This window comes from Danio rerio, chromosome 5, assembly GCF_049306965.1.
Source record: "Danio rerio strain Tuebingen ecotype United States chromosome 5, GRCz12tu, whole genome shotgun sequence".
NCBI lineage: Eukaryota > Metazoa > Chordata > Actinopteri > Cypriniformes > Danionidae > Danio > Danio rerio.
The window spans coordinates 14,670,001-14,690,427 of NC_133180.1; the positions used below are offsets into that span (position 1 = coordinate 14,670,001).

At 34.6% G+C, this 20,427-nt stretch overlaps 1 protein-coding gene across 1 annotated transcript in view; it reads left to right on the forward strand.

Annotated features, from left to right (window-relative positions):
* Positions 1 to 20,427, forward strand: part of hk2 (hexokinase 2) — a 140,685-nt gene that overhangs the window by 97,893 nt on the left and 22,365 nt on the right. The window contains 5 exon segments of the mRNA NM_213066.1: positions 5,956 to 6,104; positions 11,083 to 11,202; positions 13,344 to 13,439; positions 13,646 to 13,745; positions 16,613 to 16,796. Of these exon segments, the coding sequence (NP_998231.1) occupies positions 5,956 to 6,104; positions 11,083 to 11,202; positions 13,344 to 13,439; positions 13,646 to 13,745; positions 16,613 to 16,796 (649 nt within the window).

The window sequence follows — 20,427 nt, forward strand, 5'->3', positions numbered from 1 at the left end:
CAGATTTCTTGTGGCAGGACATCTGTACTGCATTCAGATTAGTGTCGGGTAAACAACTTTCTTTTGAGAAGGCCTCAAGCAATGTAGGCCTGGCAGAAGAAATAATATGCTGCGCCGATGACAGGCACAAAATGTCTTATGACTGTACTCTGCTAAAAGGTAATATTTATAGGGGAAGATTTTCAAATGTGCAGTTAATTCATAAATGTATACAGTACAAACTGGAACACAGAAAACTATGAGTGATTAGGGCTGCATAAGGTCAGTACAGTAAAGTTAAATATGGTAAATGCAGCTTTCATGGAAACGCAGACAGCTTTCATAGAACGTGAAGTAAAAGTGGGATGGTTAAGTGGAGGAAATGGAAAAGTAGTGTTAAGTGGTATAACGGATGATGAGAACAATGTAGTTTGAATTATACATACTATATTTTTTATGTAGTGCATTAATGTTAACAAGCACATCACTGGATTTTTTAATGCATTGGTAAATGCAAAAATTAACATTAACTGCAGTAAATAATAATCACTGTACAAGTATTATACAAGTATACAGTGATCCATTCAATTTAAAGGGCACCTATGGTGAAAAATCTAGTTTTGAAGCTGTTTGGACAGACATGCGTATGTGTAGATATTAGGGGTGTCATGATTCTCCAAATCCTCGATTCGATTACATTTTCGATTCTTAAGTCACGATTCGATTAGATTTTTGATTATGAATAATTAATTAATTAATAACAAATGAATTATTTGTAGCCTACCGTTTAAACGTTTAAACTACCTGACCTGTATGGTCTTTGTTTTACCCATAAACAAATCATACAGTAAATAAATAAAGGCAAGTAAGTGTATAGACCGTCATATTGGGGTGATAAACGCACATAGTCCTTTTTATTTTCAATTTAACAGCATAAAAACAGTGGACCAATTGGATCGGTTTTCAGATCGACCGCAACTTGTCTTAGGAGTGCGGTCCCCCCGCTCACCGAATTGATTGGCATCTGCACGTATTAACATGTCCCGGTAATCACGTGTCATGTATAATCATATAAACAAGACAGGACGTGTGCAAAGCAACCAGGAATGAAAGGTCTGTTCAGTTCGCTAGGATCATCAATCATCATCAAATCAGGAGTGATCAGGAGTAAGTTTCACACATTTAAAATGTTTTAAAACAATGCATGTGTGTAATGAAGTACAGCGATTTACTTCAGCTTTACTTCATCAGCACAGCCGCGTGTCAGAACAATTTTAAAGGAAGACTCTTCAATCCCGGTTTGTGGAAGTTAAATCAGGTTTATTTTGTACACTAATATAACAGATATCCATACAGCAGTGGAGATGACCCATTACCCATTATTAGTAAGGTGTACCTAATAAAGTGGTCGGCGAGTGTATTTCTCTTCTTTAAATCTTCTTCCTCGACTAGTAATATGTTTATGTAGGGATTAAGCTGATAGCATGTTTTAAACCTTATTGTGGCATTCCTTTTGTTATTTTTTATTTATCTTTATTAAATTTTTTATATATCTTTTATATTTTTATTATTTCTACTTGTATTTTTAATATGTAGTCTGTTTTGGATTGGTTGAGGAAAGATTATGAATAATAAAAAATAATTTCTGCTCAAAAAATGGGATTTGTGTTTGGAATTAAAAATAATGAGAGGAAAATTGGAGACTAGTGGGAGAAAAATTGAGTAGAAGTAGCTCAATGAAGTTAAAAGTTAAAACTGCTTGATATATCTGCTTTATGTTTGTATTGAGCAAATATCTGGTAGAATTGTTTTGCTCGGGTAGAAAAAATGTTTGTCCAATTTAAAAGCATCATCTTGGCTCCAGCTTTTGCTTTAATGGCAGCGTCATTCAAACTGCATAAACGAAGGCTTGATGATCATGTTGATTTGGGAACGCTTCAGAGAATCTTGCTCTCACTGTAGATGAATGCTTTTCTTTTGAGAAATGAATGTTTTATTCAGCGAGGCTTCATTAAATTGATCACGAGAAAGAAAATACTTGACACTGTGAATACAGAAAATCATATTGCAGATAAATGTTAAATGTGTCATTTCTTTGTCTCTCCTTTTAATTAGCATTAGTTGATTAATTTGTGCTGTTTTCAATATTGATGATAATCAGAAATGATTCTAAAGCACCAAACCAGCTTATTAAAATGATTTCTGAATGATCTAGTGATGCTTAAAAATTCGCTTTACGTCACTCACAATAATAATAGTAATAATAATTTAAAAATGTTATGAACTGATGTTTAAATTCTAATCCAGTTGATGTTTTGGGTCAAATAAAGTGAGCATAGGACTGCATGCTTCAAGTGATCCATTCAGATTTCATTTTCTCCGTTTCTCCAGAGTGAATAAAGCCCTTGCACATGTAATCAGGAAAAAATCACATGGATTGTGATTTATTCCAAACAGATTTATTTCTTTTTCTGGGGCTGCACAATATATCATTTCAGAATTTATATCGCAATGTGATCATCTGCAATAGTCATATTGCAGAATTTGCCATGTTGAGTTTCATTATAATTGATCATTTAATTGATGGGCTTTTGACGTCTGTGAATGTATAATGTTTTTAAAAGCATTTTCATTGTATTGATATGTGCTTGTAGATTTGTTTATTAGATTTTATGCACCAACAGATATATCCCAATCTAAAATTATAAATTGTTTTTAAATAGAGGTATTTAAGCCATGAAAGCCAAGAAATTGTATTTATATAGCAATATATATTGCAGAAGAATATGTCGTGCAGTGCTTCCCACAGGTTTGAAATATACTTGCGGTGGTGGTAGTCGGATTGAAAAACACTTGTTACTCACGGCACATGGTTACCTGCATATGAAAAAAAAAGTAATTTTTTTATTTATTATTATTTTTTTATGATATTTGTATTTATTATACACTGTTCCTTTTTAATGGGTTAAAGTTTTTTTTTTTTTATATATTTTTTAATTTGAACTTTTTTCTATTCAAGAGCCATGTGCACCCACTGACAGGTAAAATCTGCTGCTGACATTTTGTACAGCATTGACAAAGCATGTTAGAAATGTATAAAATATGTAAAAAATCTACATCATCAAATTAAAAAAATATATACAGCAAATGAGAAAAATAACAAAGGAATAAAAGCATTCATGAAATAAAAATCTCTAAAAAGAATAATAATTGCGAGAATTAAAAGTCAAATAAAAGGGCAAATGAGTAAATTAAAATGAAATTAATATTTCTAACGGTGTACAATATTTGCAGCCAGTTTAGATGTAATTTCGTCCTCTCTGAGTGTTTAGAAAAGTTTATCTGAGTGGTTCAGATCAAATAATTAATTGTATATAATTATATAATTTTTCTCCCGGTCATGAGGCTATGCACGCGCTTTCAGATACGAAGCCAAGTGAATGTAAATCAGGATTAAAATAAGAAATGATGACAGCTAAGAAAGTGAAACCAAAAGCTGAATTTTGGACATTTAAGGGGATTTAGAAACCCTGGACGGACACATTTTTATGTCTCAAAAGGCACATGTCAGGGTCTCTGCAGGGCACGTAAGATAGACAGTTCTTGCTCACACACAATGATAAATGGGAAACGTGTAGGGCGAGATGAGATTTTCCACTAGTTAACTGATCGCTGATGTTTTGCTGTTACAAAAATTGTAAAAAAAATTTCACCATATATACATGGGTGGTCGTTAATATACCTGGGCAGTCTGCCCAAGTTAAGTCTATGTGTGGTAAGCACTGTCGTGCAGCCCTACCTCGTTCATATGTGGAAATTTATCTGATATGATTTGGATATATGTCCTCTCTTGTTCACAGTGTAAGCAGGTAGATTGGATTTTTAATGTGAGTCATGAAAAACTGTAGCAAATGACATGAAATCTTACGCTTTCATTTCCGAACATAGTTATTCATTCATTCATTTTCCATCGGCTTAGTTCCTTATTTATTAGGAGTCGCCACAGTGAAATGAACCAATGAACCCCCAACCATTCCAGCATATGTTTTATGCAGTGGATGCCCTTTAAACCGCAACCCAGTACTGAGGAACACTTAAACACACTCATTCAAAACACACTCATACACTATGGCCAATTTAGTTTGTCCAATTCACCTACACTGCAAGTCTATGAAATGTGGAGGAAACCGGAGCTTCAGCATGAGTTCCAAACTTTAAATCTCATATACAAGAACAAAAAAAAAAACTTTCATATTGTCTATGTAAAAACATTTTGCATTTAATTGTCTTAATAAAAGATAGAGAGAGAGAGATTGAGTGCGAGCTCCACATCCACCATGTAAGCAATATAATTTAATTTAAAACTATTGCATACATCACGTGAATAAATCATGCCATAGACATGACATTAAAATGCCTGCAGGTTTGAAAAAGCCTTGATTAAAAAAAGATGGCTGTCATAAACTATAATAAATTAACTTGTCAAAAAAAGATAAGCTTGGCAGCAGTGTCGAGAAAGAGAAATAACTAAGTGCAATATATATAGCCCTTTGAATTTGTACTCCACGTACATTTATTTATATATATATATATATATATATATATATATATATATATATATATATATATATATATATATATATATATATATATAATATAAATATATATATATATATATATATATATATATATATATATATATATTTTTTTTTTTTTTTTTATAGAAAGATCTTTTCAATACGTTTCTAAACTTAATAGTTTGAATAACAAATTTCTAGTAAATGATTTCTTGAACTTTAGCATGATGACATTTTATGATGAGTACGTAATAGTTTGCTAGATATTTTTCAAGATACTGGTATTCAGCTTAGTGACTTTTAAAGGCTAAACTAGGTTAATTAGGCAAGTTAGGGTAATTAGCCAAGTCATTAGCCCCTTTCACTGTGATACCGTTAAATATCTAGAAAATGCCCGGAGCAACTTTTCCGGTAAATTAAAAAACGATGTTTAATTTTCCGGAAAAGACCATTCACACATCCATTTTGAAATGCTGGTATATTCTGACATCATTAACCTTAAATGGCCTCTAAATGGGTAAATCTAGATCGGATACGCGGCCGGCCAGAGGTGTGATATGCACATCATTATAGCAGCATTTTTTAATGAAACTTTATAACAATAATTTATATTTTTTACAGTACTGTGATGTTGGGTTTAGGATAGGGTAAGCATTAAAAATTACAATTTGTTGGGTAATTTAATAGATAGAATATAAATAATACTCTGTACAACTACTGTTTTTACATTACTGTGACGGTTGGGTTTAGGGTTGGTGTAGGGGTAGACGTTAATAAATTACAATAAATGGGACATTTAATAAATAATATAAATAATTCTCATTCATTTCCGGCCGCTACCATATACAATCCAGCAACAACTCTAAACGGCTGAGCTTGTATCTGTAAACATAGAAGAATCCATCTCGCACGTCCTCAATGAGGTCATGTGAAAACAACCTATTGTTTCCCATTCGTCACCTGTGAATAAGCTGTCCGTTTATTTTCCCACTTAGATTTTCCGTCTCAAATATTTCCAGCCATCAGCTGTAACAGCTTGGCATAGATAAGAGATGAGACCCATGGGACAATTTTCTAACAAAAAGGGGTTCTTTCGAAACCCCTTTAACACAGCTTCATTACAAGTGAGATTGAGAGACTATGGAATATTGCGATTAAAATCAATACAAGTCAAAAACTGCTTTGGCTATTGTAGGGCCAATAAAAAAGGATACTCTATGCTATGTCAAATCAGCATGAATGATTTCCCCTTCCACATCAGTTCTGAAACAGTCTCTGTATTTGAACAGATCCGAAACACACAAAGCTGTTGATTGATATTGTGAGTGCATGTCTGAATGGTTTGTTGGGTATGCGTGTCTCTTTAATGTTCTCTAAATCTGTTGTGCGTATTCTACAGAGCGTGGTGATTTCTTGGCATTGGATCTGGGCGGCACAAACTTCAGGGTGCTCTTGGTGCGCGTTCGAGGTGGGAAAAGACGAAACGTGGAGATGAATAATAAGATCTACACCATCCCTCAAGACATTACGCAAGGCACAGGCGAGGAGGTAGGCCTTGTAATCACACCGCACTTCATTAAAACCCATTCAGGATGGGAATTAGCTACATTCATTTGCGAGGTGGTGGCGCTGCTGTAGGATCAGGTTAGTAGAAGATGACGTCTGTTCACTGTGTGTCAGTAATAGGGATGAATGATTTTGGAAAGTAATCTAATTGCTTATTAATATTATTATTATTATTATTAATATTATTGTCATGTAAATATAATGATAATAAATAACACTTTAATAATTATAATATTAATAATAGTAATAAATATTGTCTATAAAACACTAAGACTAATAATAAAACAACACTTATTATTATTATTATTAATAATAATAATAATAATAATATTGTCAATAAATAGAATGATAATAAAATAACACATTATTATTATTATTATTATTATTATCGTCATCTATCAATATTTTAATATAAGATTTTTTATTATCACAATATTTTGTTAATAATAATAATAATAATAATAATAATAATAATATAATAATAGATTATGCACCTTAGAGCTGCACAATTAATACACTCATTAAAAAAAATAAAGGGAACACTTAACCAACACAATGTAACTACAATTCAGTTACATTAATGTGATGAGCCTGACTGCCATTAGGTACCAAGACAATATCCTCCGACCTCTTGTGAGACCATGTGCTGGTGCGGTTGGCCCTGGGTTCCTCTTAAAGCAAAACAATGCTAGACTTCATGTGGCAGGAGGGTGTCAGCGGTTCCTGCAAGAGTAAGTCATCGCTACTATGGACTGACCTGTGCATTTCCCAGATCAGAATCCAATTGTGCACATCTGGCACATCATGTCTAACTCCATCCATCAGCACCATCTTGCAACACAGACTGTGCAGGAGTTGGTGGATGCTTTAGTCCAGTCTGGAAGGAGATCTAAGGCAACCGCATCAGGGGCCTCATTTAATTGGGGTATTTCATGCGTTCAGATCTAGGTTGTGTTTTTTTTAGTGTTCCTTTTATTTTTTGAGCAGTAATTAAAATATGAGTTCAAACACACACACTATCTTATTTTTAAATTACAACTATTTGGCTATGTCTATTAAAGGAATGCTCCACTTTTTTGGGAAAAGACTTATTTTCCAAGTAATATTTACATTTTTAGCTTTGCCCAGCTTAGCATCAATAATTGAATCTGATTAGACCATTAGCATCTCACTCAAAAAAAATTAATAGTCTTAGCACACGATGTAACAACAGCAGAGTCAAGCTTAAAAAAGGAAAAAGATTAAGTCTTTGGTCATTTTCGATTTACATGCTAATGGTCTAATCTGATTCAGTGATCTATGCTAAGGCAAGGCAAGTTTTTTATATTGCATATATACATGCATACATTTCATACACAATGGCATTTCAAAGTGCTTTACATCAACAGGAATAAAAGAGACAAGTTTAAATAAAAACAAATAATACAGAAACAGAAGAAAACAGAAGCTGCAAAATGGCACACTATGCACTCATGCACTATGTACTTATGCACTTACACACTCAACAGCATAGTATATGCATGTAGTGTTGTCCCAAATGGCACACTAATGTTTTTTTTACTAAGTGGAAATTCAATGACAGTTTCCCTAAGAAATTTGACGGTTGCTAAATTAGTGAAATAAATGACCAAACTATTAACCGCATTTACCATCGGGAGGTGCTATAATCACTTTCGAGAGAGAATTTTGCTTTCTCAATCCAAAATAAAAATAGTTATCAAACATGCGTGCCCGATAGCTCCACCCCTTCCTCTAAGTGAGCAAACCTGTGGTCGTTGAGTGTGTGTAGTGTCCGTCATTCCACACTTCATTTTACCGGCTGAATGAGTGCATCATTAAAGTGCTCTTATTATTTTTAGAGTTTTCAGTGTGAACGCACTATTTACGTTGTTTATACTACAAAATGGCGTAAAATAGTGCATAAGTATGCGATTTGGGACGCAGCTAGAGTAAAGACAGTTTTTCCATATTCCACTGGTGTATCATATTTTCTCATTTTACTCTGGGACTTCCCTATTCTGCTGATCGGTGAAATGGTAAAACTCACCTGTTTTGCTCTAGGGGAGTTTTAAAATGAGCCTTTTTTTCAACAAATGTGCAGTGCTCATTTAAGTCGATTAGTATTAAAATGTAGTTTGGGCAGCCGGATCACAAGTCAGCTGTTCACACCTTTTATTATGATGTGTTGTTGTCAATTTGTTTCTAAGAAAACGACGCTAAATAGAAATAGACCTTCAAAATGTTTTCGTTTTCCCAACATATAGACAGATAGTCTAAAACACATTATATGTTCAGATTCCTGTTGTAGTGTAAATGCTCAAGTGGATTTAAAAACAACACAAAAGACCACCCACTCTTCACCTACTGACCTCATTGTTAAACATGCGTTGTTGAACTTTGCCCTCAGTACTCACTAGTGTGGTTTAAAGGTGAAAAATGTAAATATTCTTATACCAGTCCTGATTCTAAGACGAACTGCAGCAACAGCATATAGATTTGTAATATTAGAGCATAAAAACTAAAACGGATGCTCTTGGTATTTTGCATCTCGTTTTATCTTCATACACTTAAAGCCATATTCAGTGGATTCAGCAATACCAGAGAAATAAGCTCAGGAGATCTTTGAATATCCCTTAAGAGATGTGGAAAGAAAATTGAAGTGTCTTAAAACTGCTATACATACGTTTTACTTTCACAAAAATAAATTAATTATTAATACGGATTAGTTTTTTTTTTTTTTTAATGTAGGCTTGCACACATGAAATAGTGCATTGGTTTTAATTAAATACAGGTTTGTGAATGCTTCGTTTTATTGGTAACACTTTAGAACAGGGGACACAGATTATAGAACAATGAATAATACATTTAAAAGTGTATTTAGACATCTTTGTTATCTTTGTAGATGAAAGTACTGTATATGTTAGTTCATCTTTACTTGGTAAATGTTGAATTCTGATTAATCAAAGCTGTACAAACACTATTCATTGTTTGTGAATATATTAACAAACATTAAAGGGCTTTGAAATGTGCATTTTAATTCATTGTTTGGCATAAACATTGAAAAAAAATGTATGGCTGAAAGAAAAAAAACTAAAATCGCCATTTTGTTGTAATTACAAAGAGTTGTAATTTATTGAACTATGTTTGGTCACACCATAGAACCGTTTTAAGATTTGGCTTAAAAATGTAAAAAATCTAATTAATAAAAAAATAATAATTTTAGCCATTTGCTGAATTTTAAACAATGACAATATTAATTATATTAATTTCTGTCACAATAGCCACTTGTAAAATTAAGCTTGAGCTATTTATTAAAGATTTTTATATTTTCTTTTTAATTCATAAGAGTTTAAATTGATTGAACTTGGCTTAAGATGGTCACACCATAGGACAGTTTTAAGATTTGGCAAACAAAAAACAAACAAAAAACCCATCAAGACAGTGGTTTGCATTGTCACCTCACAACCAGCAACGAGGTTGCTGGTTCAAGTCCCGGCTGGACCAGTTGCCATTTCAGTGTGGAGTTTGCATGTTCTCCCCATTTTTGTGTGGATTTTCTTTGAGAACTCCGATTTTCCCCACAGTCCAAAGACATGCACTAAAGTTGAATTGAATAAGCTAAAGATGTCCATAGTGTATGAGTGTGTATGTGAATAAGAGTGTTTATGGGTGTTTCCCAGTACCAGATTGCAGCTGGAAGGGCATCCACTGCGTAAAAAATATGCTTGAATAATTGGCGGTTCATTCCGTTGTGGAGACCTTTAAGTCAGAGACTAAGCTGAAGGAAAATGAATGATTGAATGACATCCAGATTAAATGTTTAACTTTTACTGAATCTCAAATGATGACAATACTAACTATATTAATTTCTGTCAAAATTGCCACTTGTAAAATTAGGCCTGAGGTATTTATTAAAGATTTTTGGATTTTCTTTTTATTTAATAGGAGTTTAAATGTATGGAAAGGTGCTTGAGATGCTTGCACCATAGGACAGTTTAAGAGTTGACTTAAACAAACAAACAAAAAGTTCTCAATAAATATTTAACAATTTACTGAATTTTAAATGATGAAAATACTAAATATATTAATTTCTGTCATGTATGACAATGAAATAATGCCTTATCACAACAACCTGTTTATAGGGACGCATTATAGGCTTGAATTACACACCCAGACACTAAAGCCTGGTTTATACTTCTGTGTCAAGTGATCGGCGTGCATTTATACTTCTGCACGCTGTTTGTGTTGCTCTGCAATAACACTTCAGAAATGCTAGCTGGCAGTAGGTGTTTATGTGCCTCTGTGTCGGGTTTCTTCGCTGGTGTTATGTTTTTTTCTGAACGCTACCTTATTGTACAAGTGGCTCAAACTCGCTCATTTTGAGGCGGGACCTAGCGGACGTGCAACAATCGGAAGGTAAACACAAAGCAACAGTCTCCATCTGGAGCTCCTTCACGAGACCACACTTGTAAACACTTGCTCCATCGGGCTCGCGTGGCTCTCATCTCTGCCCACACTCATCAGCGCTACAAAGCCTACCAATTACAGAGCTTGCATTGCGAATCGTTACGGCGAGTAGTTACATTTTTTGAGAGGTGCACATCAGCGTCACCGACGGCCACGGTGAGGGCTATGCTTCCACTCATAGGCTGCACCTTAGCATAAGCATGCACTTGACGTGGGTCTCAAACTGTATTCCAGGAAGGCCAAAGCTCTGCACAATCTTGCTCCAACCCTAATCAAACACAGCTGATACAACTAATCAAGGTGTTCAGGTCTACTAGAGACTATTAAGCAGGTGTGTTGAAGGTGGTTGGAGCTGAACCAGAGCTGCGACCCTCCAGGAATTGAGTTTGACACCACTTTTATAGATGATGTGCTTTGTGCTTGAATAATCCTTTTGTCATCACTTACAAATATAAATGCGTGTCTGTGTTTGTGTGTGAATGGTTTTCTGCAGTTGTTTGATCACATAGTGCACTGTATCGCTGACTTCTTGGAGTACATGGGGATGAAGGGGGCTTCACTTCCTCTTGGATTTACCTTCTCATTTCCCTGCCATCAGGACAAACTTGACCAGGTACTGTACAGTACAAACATACACACGTTTACCTGTCCAGCTATCTATTTGTGGATCAACTAGTTAATCTAAATTAAGGAAATATAGATTCCTTTTGTTTCAACTCAAGGTTTTGTTGTAATTGAAAACATACCATGGCTTTTGTGACAATTCATGTGTTGAAAACTGACAAGTTTAGCCATCTCAACAACATTCTCTATGGTTGTAGAGGATAGTTATTTCTATCTGATCAATTTATCTTAATCCTTCCAAAAAGTATCTAATAATATAGCTAATACTTGATACATAGTGATTCATAAAAATACAGGGTGGGAATGACAAATTCCCAGGAGCAAACTTGGTATGATAGTTTGGCCAAAATTGATGTCCGTGCATCAATTGCATCAAATCGAACAAGTCTTTTTGGAATTTCTAAACCAGTTTATTTGGTGTAATCAAGGTATAAAAATGTATAAAGGTGAATATGGATCCCTCTAAAGTGCAGGTTTAAAAAACATGCCTATTAGAAAAACTAATATACATGAAAATAATTTAAAAATGTTTTAAATGAAATGATACAAACATAAGTAAACAAATACAACATGCAGGCACAATGTTTTATCATGCGCTTAGAATTAATTTTTTTAAAACAATTAATTTTACATACAGACTTCGACTGTATGGCCAATACACTGTTTTAAATATGGCACAGATGGGATGGTGCAGTTTACCCTTGTATTACTTATTTATTCGTCATTTATTTATGCTGCTTTGTCGGTGTACAGTACATATACGCTCACCAGCCACTTTATTAGGTACACCTATCACACTGTTTTACAATGCAAATTTCTTATTAGCCAATCACATGACAGCAACTCAATGCATTTAGGCATGTAAGAAGGGTTAAGATGATCAGCTGCAGTTTAAACCGAGCATCAGAATGGGGATGACAGGTGATTTAAGTGACTTTGAACGTGGCATGGTTGTTGGAGCCAGATGGGCTGATCTGAGTATTTTAGAAACTGCTAATCTACTGGGATTTTCACGCCCAACCATCTTAGCGGTTTACAGAGAATGGTCAGAAAAAGAGAAAATATCCAGTGAGTGGCAGTTCTGTGGGTGCAAAATGCCTTATTGATGCCAGAGGTCAGAGGAGAATGGCCAGACTGGTTCCAGCTGAGAGAAAGGCAACAGTAACATAAATAACCACTCGTTACAACCTAGGTATGCAGAAGAGCATCTTTTTACTCGCACTATACGTCCAACCTTGAGGCAGATGGGCTACAGCAGCTGAAGACCACACCGGGTGCCACTCCTGTCAGCTAAGAACAGGAAACTGAGGCTACAATTCACACAGGCTCACCAAAATTGGAAAATAGAAGATTGGAAAAACATTGCCTGGTCTGACAAGTCTCCATTTCTGCTGCAACATTTGAATGGTAGGGTCAGAATTTGGCATCAGCAACATGAATGCATGGATCCATGGTCGTATCAATGGTTCAGGCTGGTGGTTGTGGTGGTGGTGTAATGGTTTGGGAGATGTTTTCTTGGCACACTTTGCGCCCGTTAGTATCAAGCATTGTGTCAACGTCACGGCGTACCTGAGTATTGTTGCTGACCATGTCCATCCCTTTATGACCAGTGTACCCATCATCTGATTGCTACTTTCAGCAGGATAATGCTCCATGTCATAAAGCGTGAATCCTCTCAGACTGGTTTCTTGAACATGACAATGAGTTCACTTTACTCAAATGGTCTCCACAGTCACTAGAGCTCAATCCAGTAGAGCACCTTTGGGATGTGGTGAAAGGGGAGATTCACATCATGTAAAGCCGACAAATCTACTGCAACTGTGTGATGCCATCATGTCAACATGAACCAGAATCTCTGAGGAATATTTCCAGTACCTTGTTGAATCTATTCTAAGGAGTCCTCTAATCTAAGGAGTTCTGAATGCAAAAGGGGGTACAATCTGTTACTTGTTAGCTGTACCTAATAAAGTGGCCGGGGAATTTTACACTGAATTGCTAATGCATATGGTATGGTATTATGCAATATTCAATGTTTTTTTTCCATTATGCTTGTCGCTACAAGTTACTTTTTTTCCAAGTTGATTTTGTTTTGTACAGCCATATGATTCTGATTGACATTTTTTTTTAAAGGGTATCCTGATAAAGTGGACAAAGGGCTTCAAGGCCTCGGGTTGTGAAGGAGAAGATGTGGCATCCTTGCTGAAAGATGCCATTCATCGCTGTGAGGTCAGAACGAGCGCTCGCCACTGCTAGCACAGCATGGAAGCCATTTCTGCACTTATTAACCACAATTACCCAGCCTTTTATAACAAGATGTAATTAGTAGATGTTCAGTCAGGCGAATCGTGTCCCGAAAGGCAGTCATGGTGGATTTGCTTTGCTCTGGTTTGCTGGTAATACCTCCGTCTGTCTGTGTCTTTTATTTCTTAAAGGAGTTTGATTTGGACGTAGTGGCTGTGGTGAATGACACTGTGGGCACGATGATGACCTGTGGGTACGAGGACCCGCAATGTGAAGTTGGACTTATTGTGGGTATGTGTGTGTGTTTGTGTTTTTGGATTTACACTCCTTTTATTTAGTCTTTTTTGTTATATTAAACAGGGTGTTTGCTGGATCTTAAAATGTCTTTTAACTAAATTTTAGGCCTTAAAAAGTCTTAAATTCACTGACCTGTTGTGTTGTAGGTCTGAAATAATTTTCAACATGTCTTAATTTTGCTTTGTCCAAATAAGCTACTGAATTGGGCTGACATCTATTCAATAACCAACAATAAATCTCAATGAAACTTTATTTTTTATATTTACGTTTTTTTATTGCAAAGATATACAATTCACAACAGCTGTTAGACATTTTTTTTTCACATTAAATTCTCCAAATTAGATTCCCTAATCAGGGAAAAAAAAAAAAAATTACACGATTCCTCATTATAATACTGGGCCATTAGAAAAAAATCTTTTCCCTGTATAAGCTCAAAATGTCTTTCTTAATAGTCTTAAAAGGGTCTTAAAAGTCTTACATTTGACTTGATGAAACCTGCAGAAACCCTGCTTCCCAAGTGAACGTTTAGTTGTGACTCAAATGTAGTAATTTGTACAGAATAACTGGTAACACTTTAGAATAACTATCCATTATAGCTGGTTAATAGTTTGTTAATGAACTGTTAGTTAATTAGATTGACTTGTTAAATAAAAGTTAATAGTTTAATTATTTATAACTGTGCCTTATAGATAGCCAATAGATAACATACAAGCTGTTAGTTAACAAGTTATAAATGACTTCTTAACTGTATTTTAGTAATTTATAGCCATACCTTATAAATTAGTAACAGATCATGAACAAGCTGTTAGAAAATTACTTACTAAAGACTTTTTAAGTATCAGTTAATAGTTTATATATGTTATTGGGACAATATTCTAGTTGCAACTATTCTTTATTTATTAACTGTTAGTAAACGAGCAATAGTTGCAACTAGAATAATGTCCCAATAACATACATAAGCTAATAACTAACACTTATGTAATATATTAACTCGCACTTCACAGATCAATTGTTCACCATCTAATAACACAAGTGAAACTTTTGTAGAACTTTTCTAATAAAATACATTTTTACTTATTTTGTTTTCATGTTTAGCACAAAATGTGCCCAAACCTCATGGCCAGACGGAATCTGCGGACGTTTTTTGCTATTTCTGCAGAGAATTTTTTTTAAAATCTGCGGATTTCTGCAGAATTATTTTGGGATTATCATAACTAAAAACTTAAATGTGAAATAAAAAGTAATACCTTTTAAACTTATTTAATGTTTGAATTGCAAATCCAATTAGATCCACTTTATTTGGTAAACAAAGCAAGTCTCTCATATAATATATCTACTAAAAGACAGAAACTATTACTGTACAAACTGCATTGTATATAAATCAGATGAACAATTTCATATTAGTCAATAATATAACTGTAATTAATTAAACTAAAATACATTTAGATTTACACACATTTACTCAAGTAAATAAACAGAATTAATGATGGGCTAAAAATCTACAGAAATCTGCGGCATTATCCATGCGCAGATTCCGTGTGGGCCTACTCATGGGTTTGTGTTCTGCTGTATACTGCTTTTCTGCCATGTGATGGCTCAGTATGTGTGTTTTTATACATTTAACGCAACATTCAACATTTCATCTGTGGAGTTTCTTTGATAAAATACAGCACACAGAAAAGTCTATGAGTGGAACAAGGTTAAGGTAAAAAAAAAAAGTTCTATTTTAAATATCACATCAAATTTCTGTAGCTTGCACTTGTTCCATCCCTTTGTGGTTCTACAAAGTTTCACTGGTATAAGTACATGGTTAACAAACTATGAACAACTGATCTGTAAAGTGAGTTAATATATTAGATAAAAGTTAGTTATTAGCTTATGTATGTTATTGGGACATTATTCTTTTTTTTTAATGAATGATTCATGATGTTTCTCTCAAATTTACACAACAATGTCCAAATGTTGATTTCTAACTGCATGGAAATGTGCTTTTTTTATTGTTGTTTTGATGAAATCTCAACTAATGCATGAAGAGGGGTGTGACAGTGTAGCTCCTCGCCTTTATAAATCAACCAATAGCGCTTCTTTTTTTATCCCTGCTCTGCTCCTAAGGGGGGTTGAACTTGAGCACATCAAATAAAAGCAAATGAGAAACATCTTAAAGAGGGATATATCAGACACTAGAGAGCAATTTGTATTACCTGGGGGCTCCTGGAAGGTGCGAGCACACGTCACTTCCAATATGCGAGCCCAAGCAATGTGCCCTCATTTGAAATATCGAACAGCCGCTAAGGCCGCCGTCATTTGCGATCTAAAGCAGTTGATCTTCTTGCACGGACATGCTGGATTCACCTGATTTGTTGACAAAAGGGTTGGAGATCCAATCCTTGGCAAAGAAACTTTTCAGAGTCATCTGTTTCTTTCTCATTTTTGCTTTCTTGTGGGTTAAATGTTGGCCCTTAAATGACTGTGAATGTAACCGAGAGAATACAGTCATTTTTCAAAATAAAAGATCGTTCAGACCCAGATAATAAATAAAACTTAAATATTCAATGATTTCCTGTACAGCTCAGTACCAATTAGCCTGGGGGTTGGGGATCACTGTACTAGCTGATAGATGTAGATTGATAATAACATCTAATAAAAATAAAAATAACTATTATATATTGATTATTATATATAACAAATTTTATTTTTTTACTGAAATGTGTTCTATCTTTCATCTGCTGTCATTAAATGCAATATTATTTGTTATTTAATAATCTAACATGGCATTAATTTTTAAATTGGTATATTTTATATGTTTACGTGTGCATCAGACATCATGATGTGTAGTTAAATGCGTTATGTCTATCCTATAGGTACGGGAACTAATGCGTGCTACATGGAGGAGATGTCAAACGTTGAGCTGGTGGATGGAGATGAAGGCCGCATGTGTGTGAACATGGAGTGGGGGGCATTCGGGGACCAAGGGGAGCTGGATGACATTTGGACAGAGTTTGATCGAGCTGTCGATGACCAGTCTACTTACCCAGGGAAACAACGGTGAGAGTTCAGACTCAGATCTTTCATGCAATGTTCATGTCATCTTTCCCATTCCAGTCCTGTGGGCTTTTAGATTTGAGCTTCAGAATGGCGAATCTCCTCTGAAAGTCTGATGTTTGAATCTGTTCAGAATCATCACTTCATTTTTTTTTTTCTGGCTTCCAGTCACACATCAAATAGATTTTTAAAGTGCTATTACTTATTTATAGAGGAGTCAATAAAAATAAATTATGGCTATGCTCACGGAATGTAAAGCTAATGGATCTGAGATTATTCCATTCAGGTCAGCTTAGTATAATGCTTTGGGTTCGTTTTAAATATGATGAAACAGCGTTTAGCCGCTAAACTGCTCACAGGAGGAAACTACTTCAAGAAGATCTCTGATGTGGGTCCCAGTGGTAGTCAGAGTCCAAAAACCTTTTAAAAATCTTTCCATTATCCATCCTAGGAGTAGTTTATTGATATGTTTTTTTTTCTTTACTCAGGCTTACGTTTGATTATTTTTCATTTTTTCAAAGAAACTAAAAAGCTTTTTTTTTTTCTTCAATTTTCTGCAGTTTCTTCCTCTTGCCAAGATAAAAAAGTGGAAAATGTTTTCCAAACTGCATTAAATATAAATAAAGGCAATGGCGAGGTTTTCAGATAAATTGGTGTATGGTGTTTACAAAGAAACTAATAAAAATATTAGAACTTTCTATTGCTAGTTTATTAATTTATTTAGGAATATTTCTGTTCATGCATTTTATTTATTACAAACATTCTTAACTGAAGGGGACATTTTTCATTTGATGTTTTTATTTGGAGGAGGAAAAAGATAGGTTTGATAGGAGTGACATAAATAGTCAGTTATTACTTATGCAATTATGCATAAATTATAAATCTAATGCTTCTTTACAGTGCATTGTTGTTTCTTTCATGACCTCTTATTTACAGACACTGGTAGTAATGTAATGGATCCCAAATGTTTTTGAGTCACTGATCAGACCATTTTTTGGATCCACAAAAAAGGGAGGAGGCGATGTCATTTGCTTTTTATTTATACAAAAATATTTCTGCAAAACCCATTGGTTTTAACAAACATAACTTGAACCTGTATTTTAAATTAAAATAAATATCAAGAAAGAACCAGCTGGAAAATAAAGGAAATAATCGATAGGAAAAATGATCTTTGCTACTGTTGCTGATAATGCTAAATATAGAAATATAACATCTACAACATATCATATCTATTTTGAACGAATGATTCAACAATTGACAGATACAACTTGATGTTTCCGTAAACTGTAGGTGGATCAATTTTGAATAGCTATTCAGTAAAATAATTTTGATGGTTGTTTGTCGCCACCCATTGGTTATTTAATGTATTTACTACAACAATCACCAGGATCAAGTTCCATTAAACAGTGATTTTAATCATTACCATAAACATTAATAAACATACGCAAATCATTATCATTTATGTTGTGCGGGTTTGAATTTAGATCATAATTTTTAAATGATTAATTGTGCAGCTTTACACTGAATGCATTAATGTAGTCTGAACAAACAGTGACAGAAAATCTTTAAATAATAACCTAAGAAAACATTTAGGTAGGTCCCACCACAACTTTTCCCATCATCATTATATTTCACAGGGAAGCCAAAATGCTTTCATACACATGATTTGAATGACGTGGGAGGCGATCTCTCTCTGTCAATGTTATAAATGTTGGATTAACCTACTATTTTAAAAGAGTTATTATTACACAGGTCACATGTTTTCTGAACTGTGGGTTGGTCTGTGATCCGTTACGCCCCTAGTTGATGAATTAAACAACAAATTGATCTGGGCTCCATTCTTTTTTGCTCCCTTAAGATGATTTGGCCGATCCTGGATCTTTTAATCTTAATCACTGATCTCTGGCTAGTTGGGTTCTTCAAACGAGTTTAAAATAGATTACAACGTCTGGATGAACTGATCTGAGACTACTGTGTGTGTTGTAAAGGACTGATTTGTCGATCCTCAAAATAATGATCAGCAATGCAACGATTGGCTGACGGTACAGCAGCGTAATGAAATCATCAAATTAATATTCAATTATCCATGTGAGCAAAATGACATACAATTCGTAGTAAACAGTTTGTTAAATATGATACGCAACAACTTTCCACATTTGTTGTGAGCTGCAGGCTTTATACTTTCATTTGTTAAGAGTATTTAGCAATTTATGTAGTTTTACATTTAGAGCAGGTTGTCTTTAATATAGAAACCTAGGCCTATTCAAGTTTGTTATTCATGGGAAAGGAATAACTAGCTGTTTAAATTAGTTTTGCATCAAAAAAGCTATATATTTTTAAACTACTTACTGTCTTTCAAAGTGTTTATAACTACTACTGTAAGATAGCAGATATCTGTAAAATATCAGAATTCTGTACTTTCACTAATACCTTCGCTTGAAATGACCCGATCTAATCCTGTTTATATGAAATAAGCCTGCTCCCGAGCAGGTTTAAGGTACCAACTGTTGCTATGAACACAACTCTTGGATTACTGAGTAATCTACATATGAATAACCGATCCCTGATCTTCACCAATGCTCATTTGTTGATCGATTTATTATTATTATTATTATTATTATTATTATTATTATTATTATTATTATTATTATTATCATCATCAATATTATTGTAGCCTTTGTTTTACCCGAAAAAATCACATTGAGATTACAATTTTTTTTTCAAGATTAAGCAGTTTAGTATCACATGGGTTTAAAAAAAACAAAACAAAAAAAAAAAAAAAACAGATAGCATCATTAATCCATCAAATCACACATACAAGTGCAGTTTACATATAAACTAATTTCTAGAGCAGGGTTCACCAATCTCGGTCCTGGAGGGCCGGTGCCCTGCAGGGTTTAGCTCTAACTTGCCTCAACACACCTGCCTGGATGTTTCAAGTATACCTAGCAAGACCTTGATTAGCTTGTTCAGGTGTGTTTGATTAGGGTTGGAGCTAAAATGTGCAGGACACCGGCCCTCCAGGAACAAGTTTGGTGACCACTGTTCTAGAAGATCATGTGCTTATGATTGACCATGAAAGGTCTCACATTAGCAATCACATGATACACCAATCAGATGAATTTGAACACGAATAAATAGCTGGATTTCCTTACCTTAGCAGTCTTCACCTTGAAGAATTGCCCATCCACCCCTACTTCTTTCCCTCTTTCTTAACTAAACAGGGAGGAGCTCTCGAGACCTACCTGAACTCAGACTCCACTCTCACTCAGTGAAACAAGAGGGAGCCCCAGGTTCGAGGATCTCCTAAGCTCAGCACTCTCTCTGGACAGCATGTCAAACTAGCTCCTACTTATTAATCATAAGCTAAGAGTGAACTTTTAAATGACAATTAAATCTACAGGCCAATGTTTCAAATTCAAAATCATTGAAACTCCGTTAAAATTTCAAGACAGTAGCTTTGTTTGCAATGTGCATTGATAAGACTATAAGCCCAATCCCAATTCTATTTCATACCCCTACTCCTTGGCACTTGAAACAGACTGTGGAATAGGGAAGGGATATAAATAATCCTCTGACTAATGGGACACCTCTATTACACATCCACACTTCATCATGTCGCCACTAGTGCACG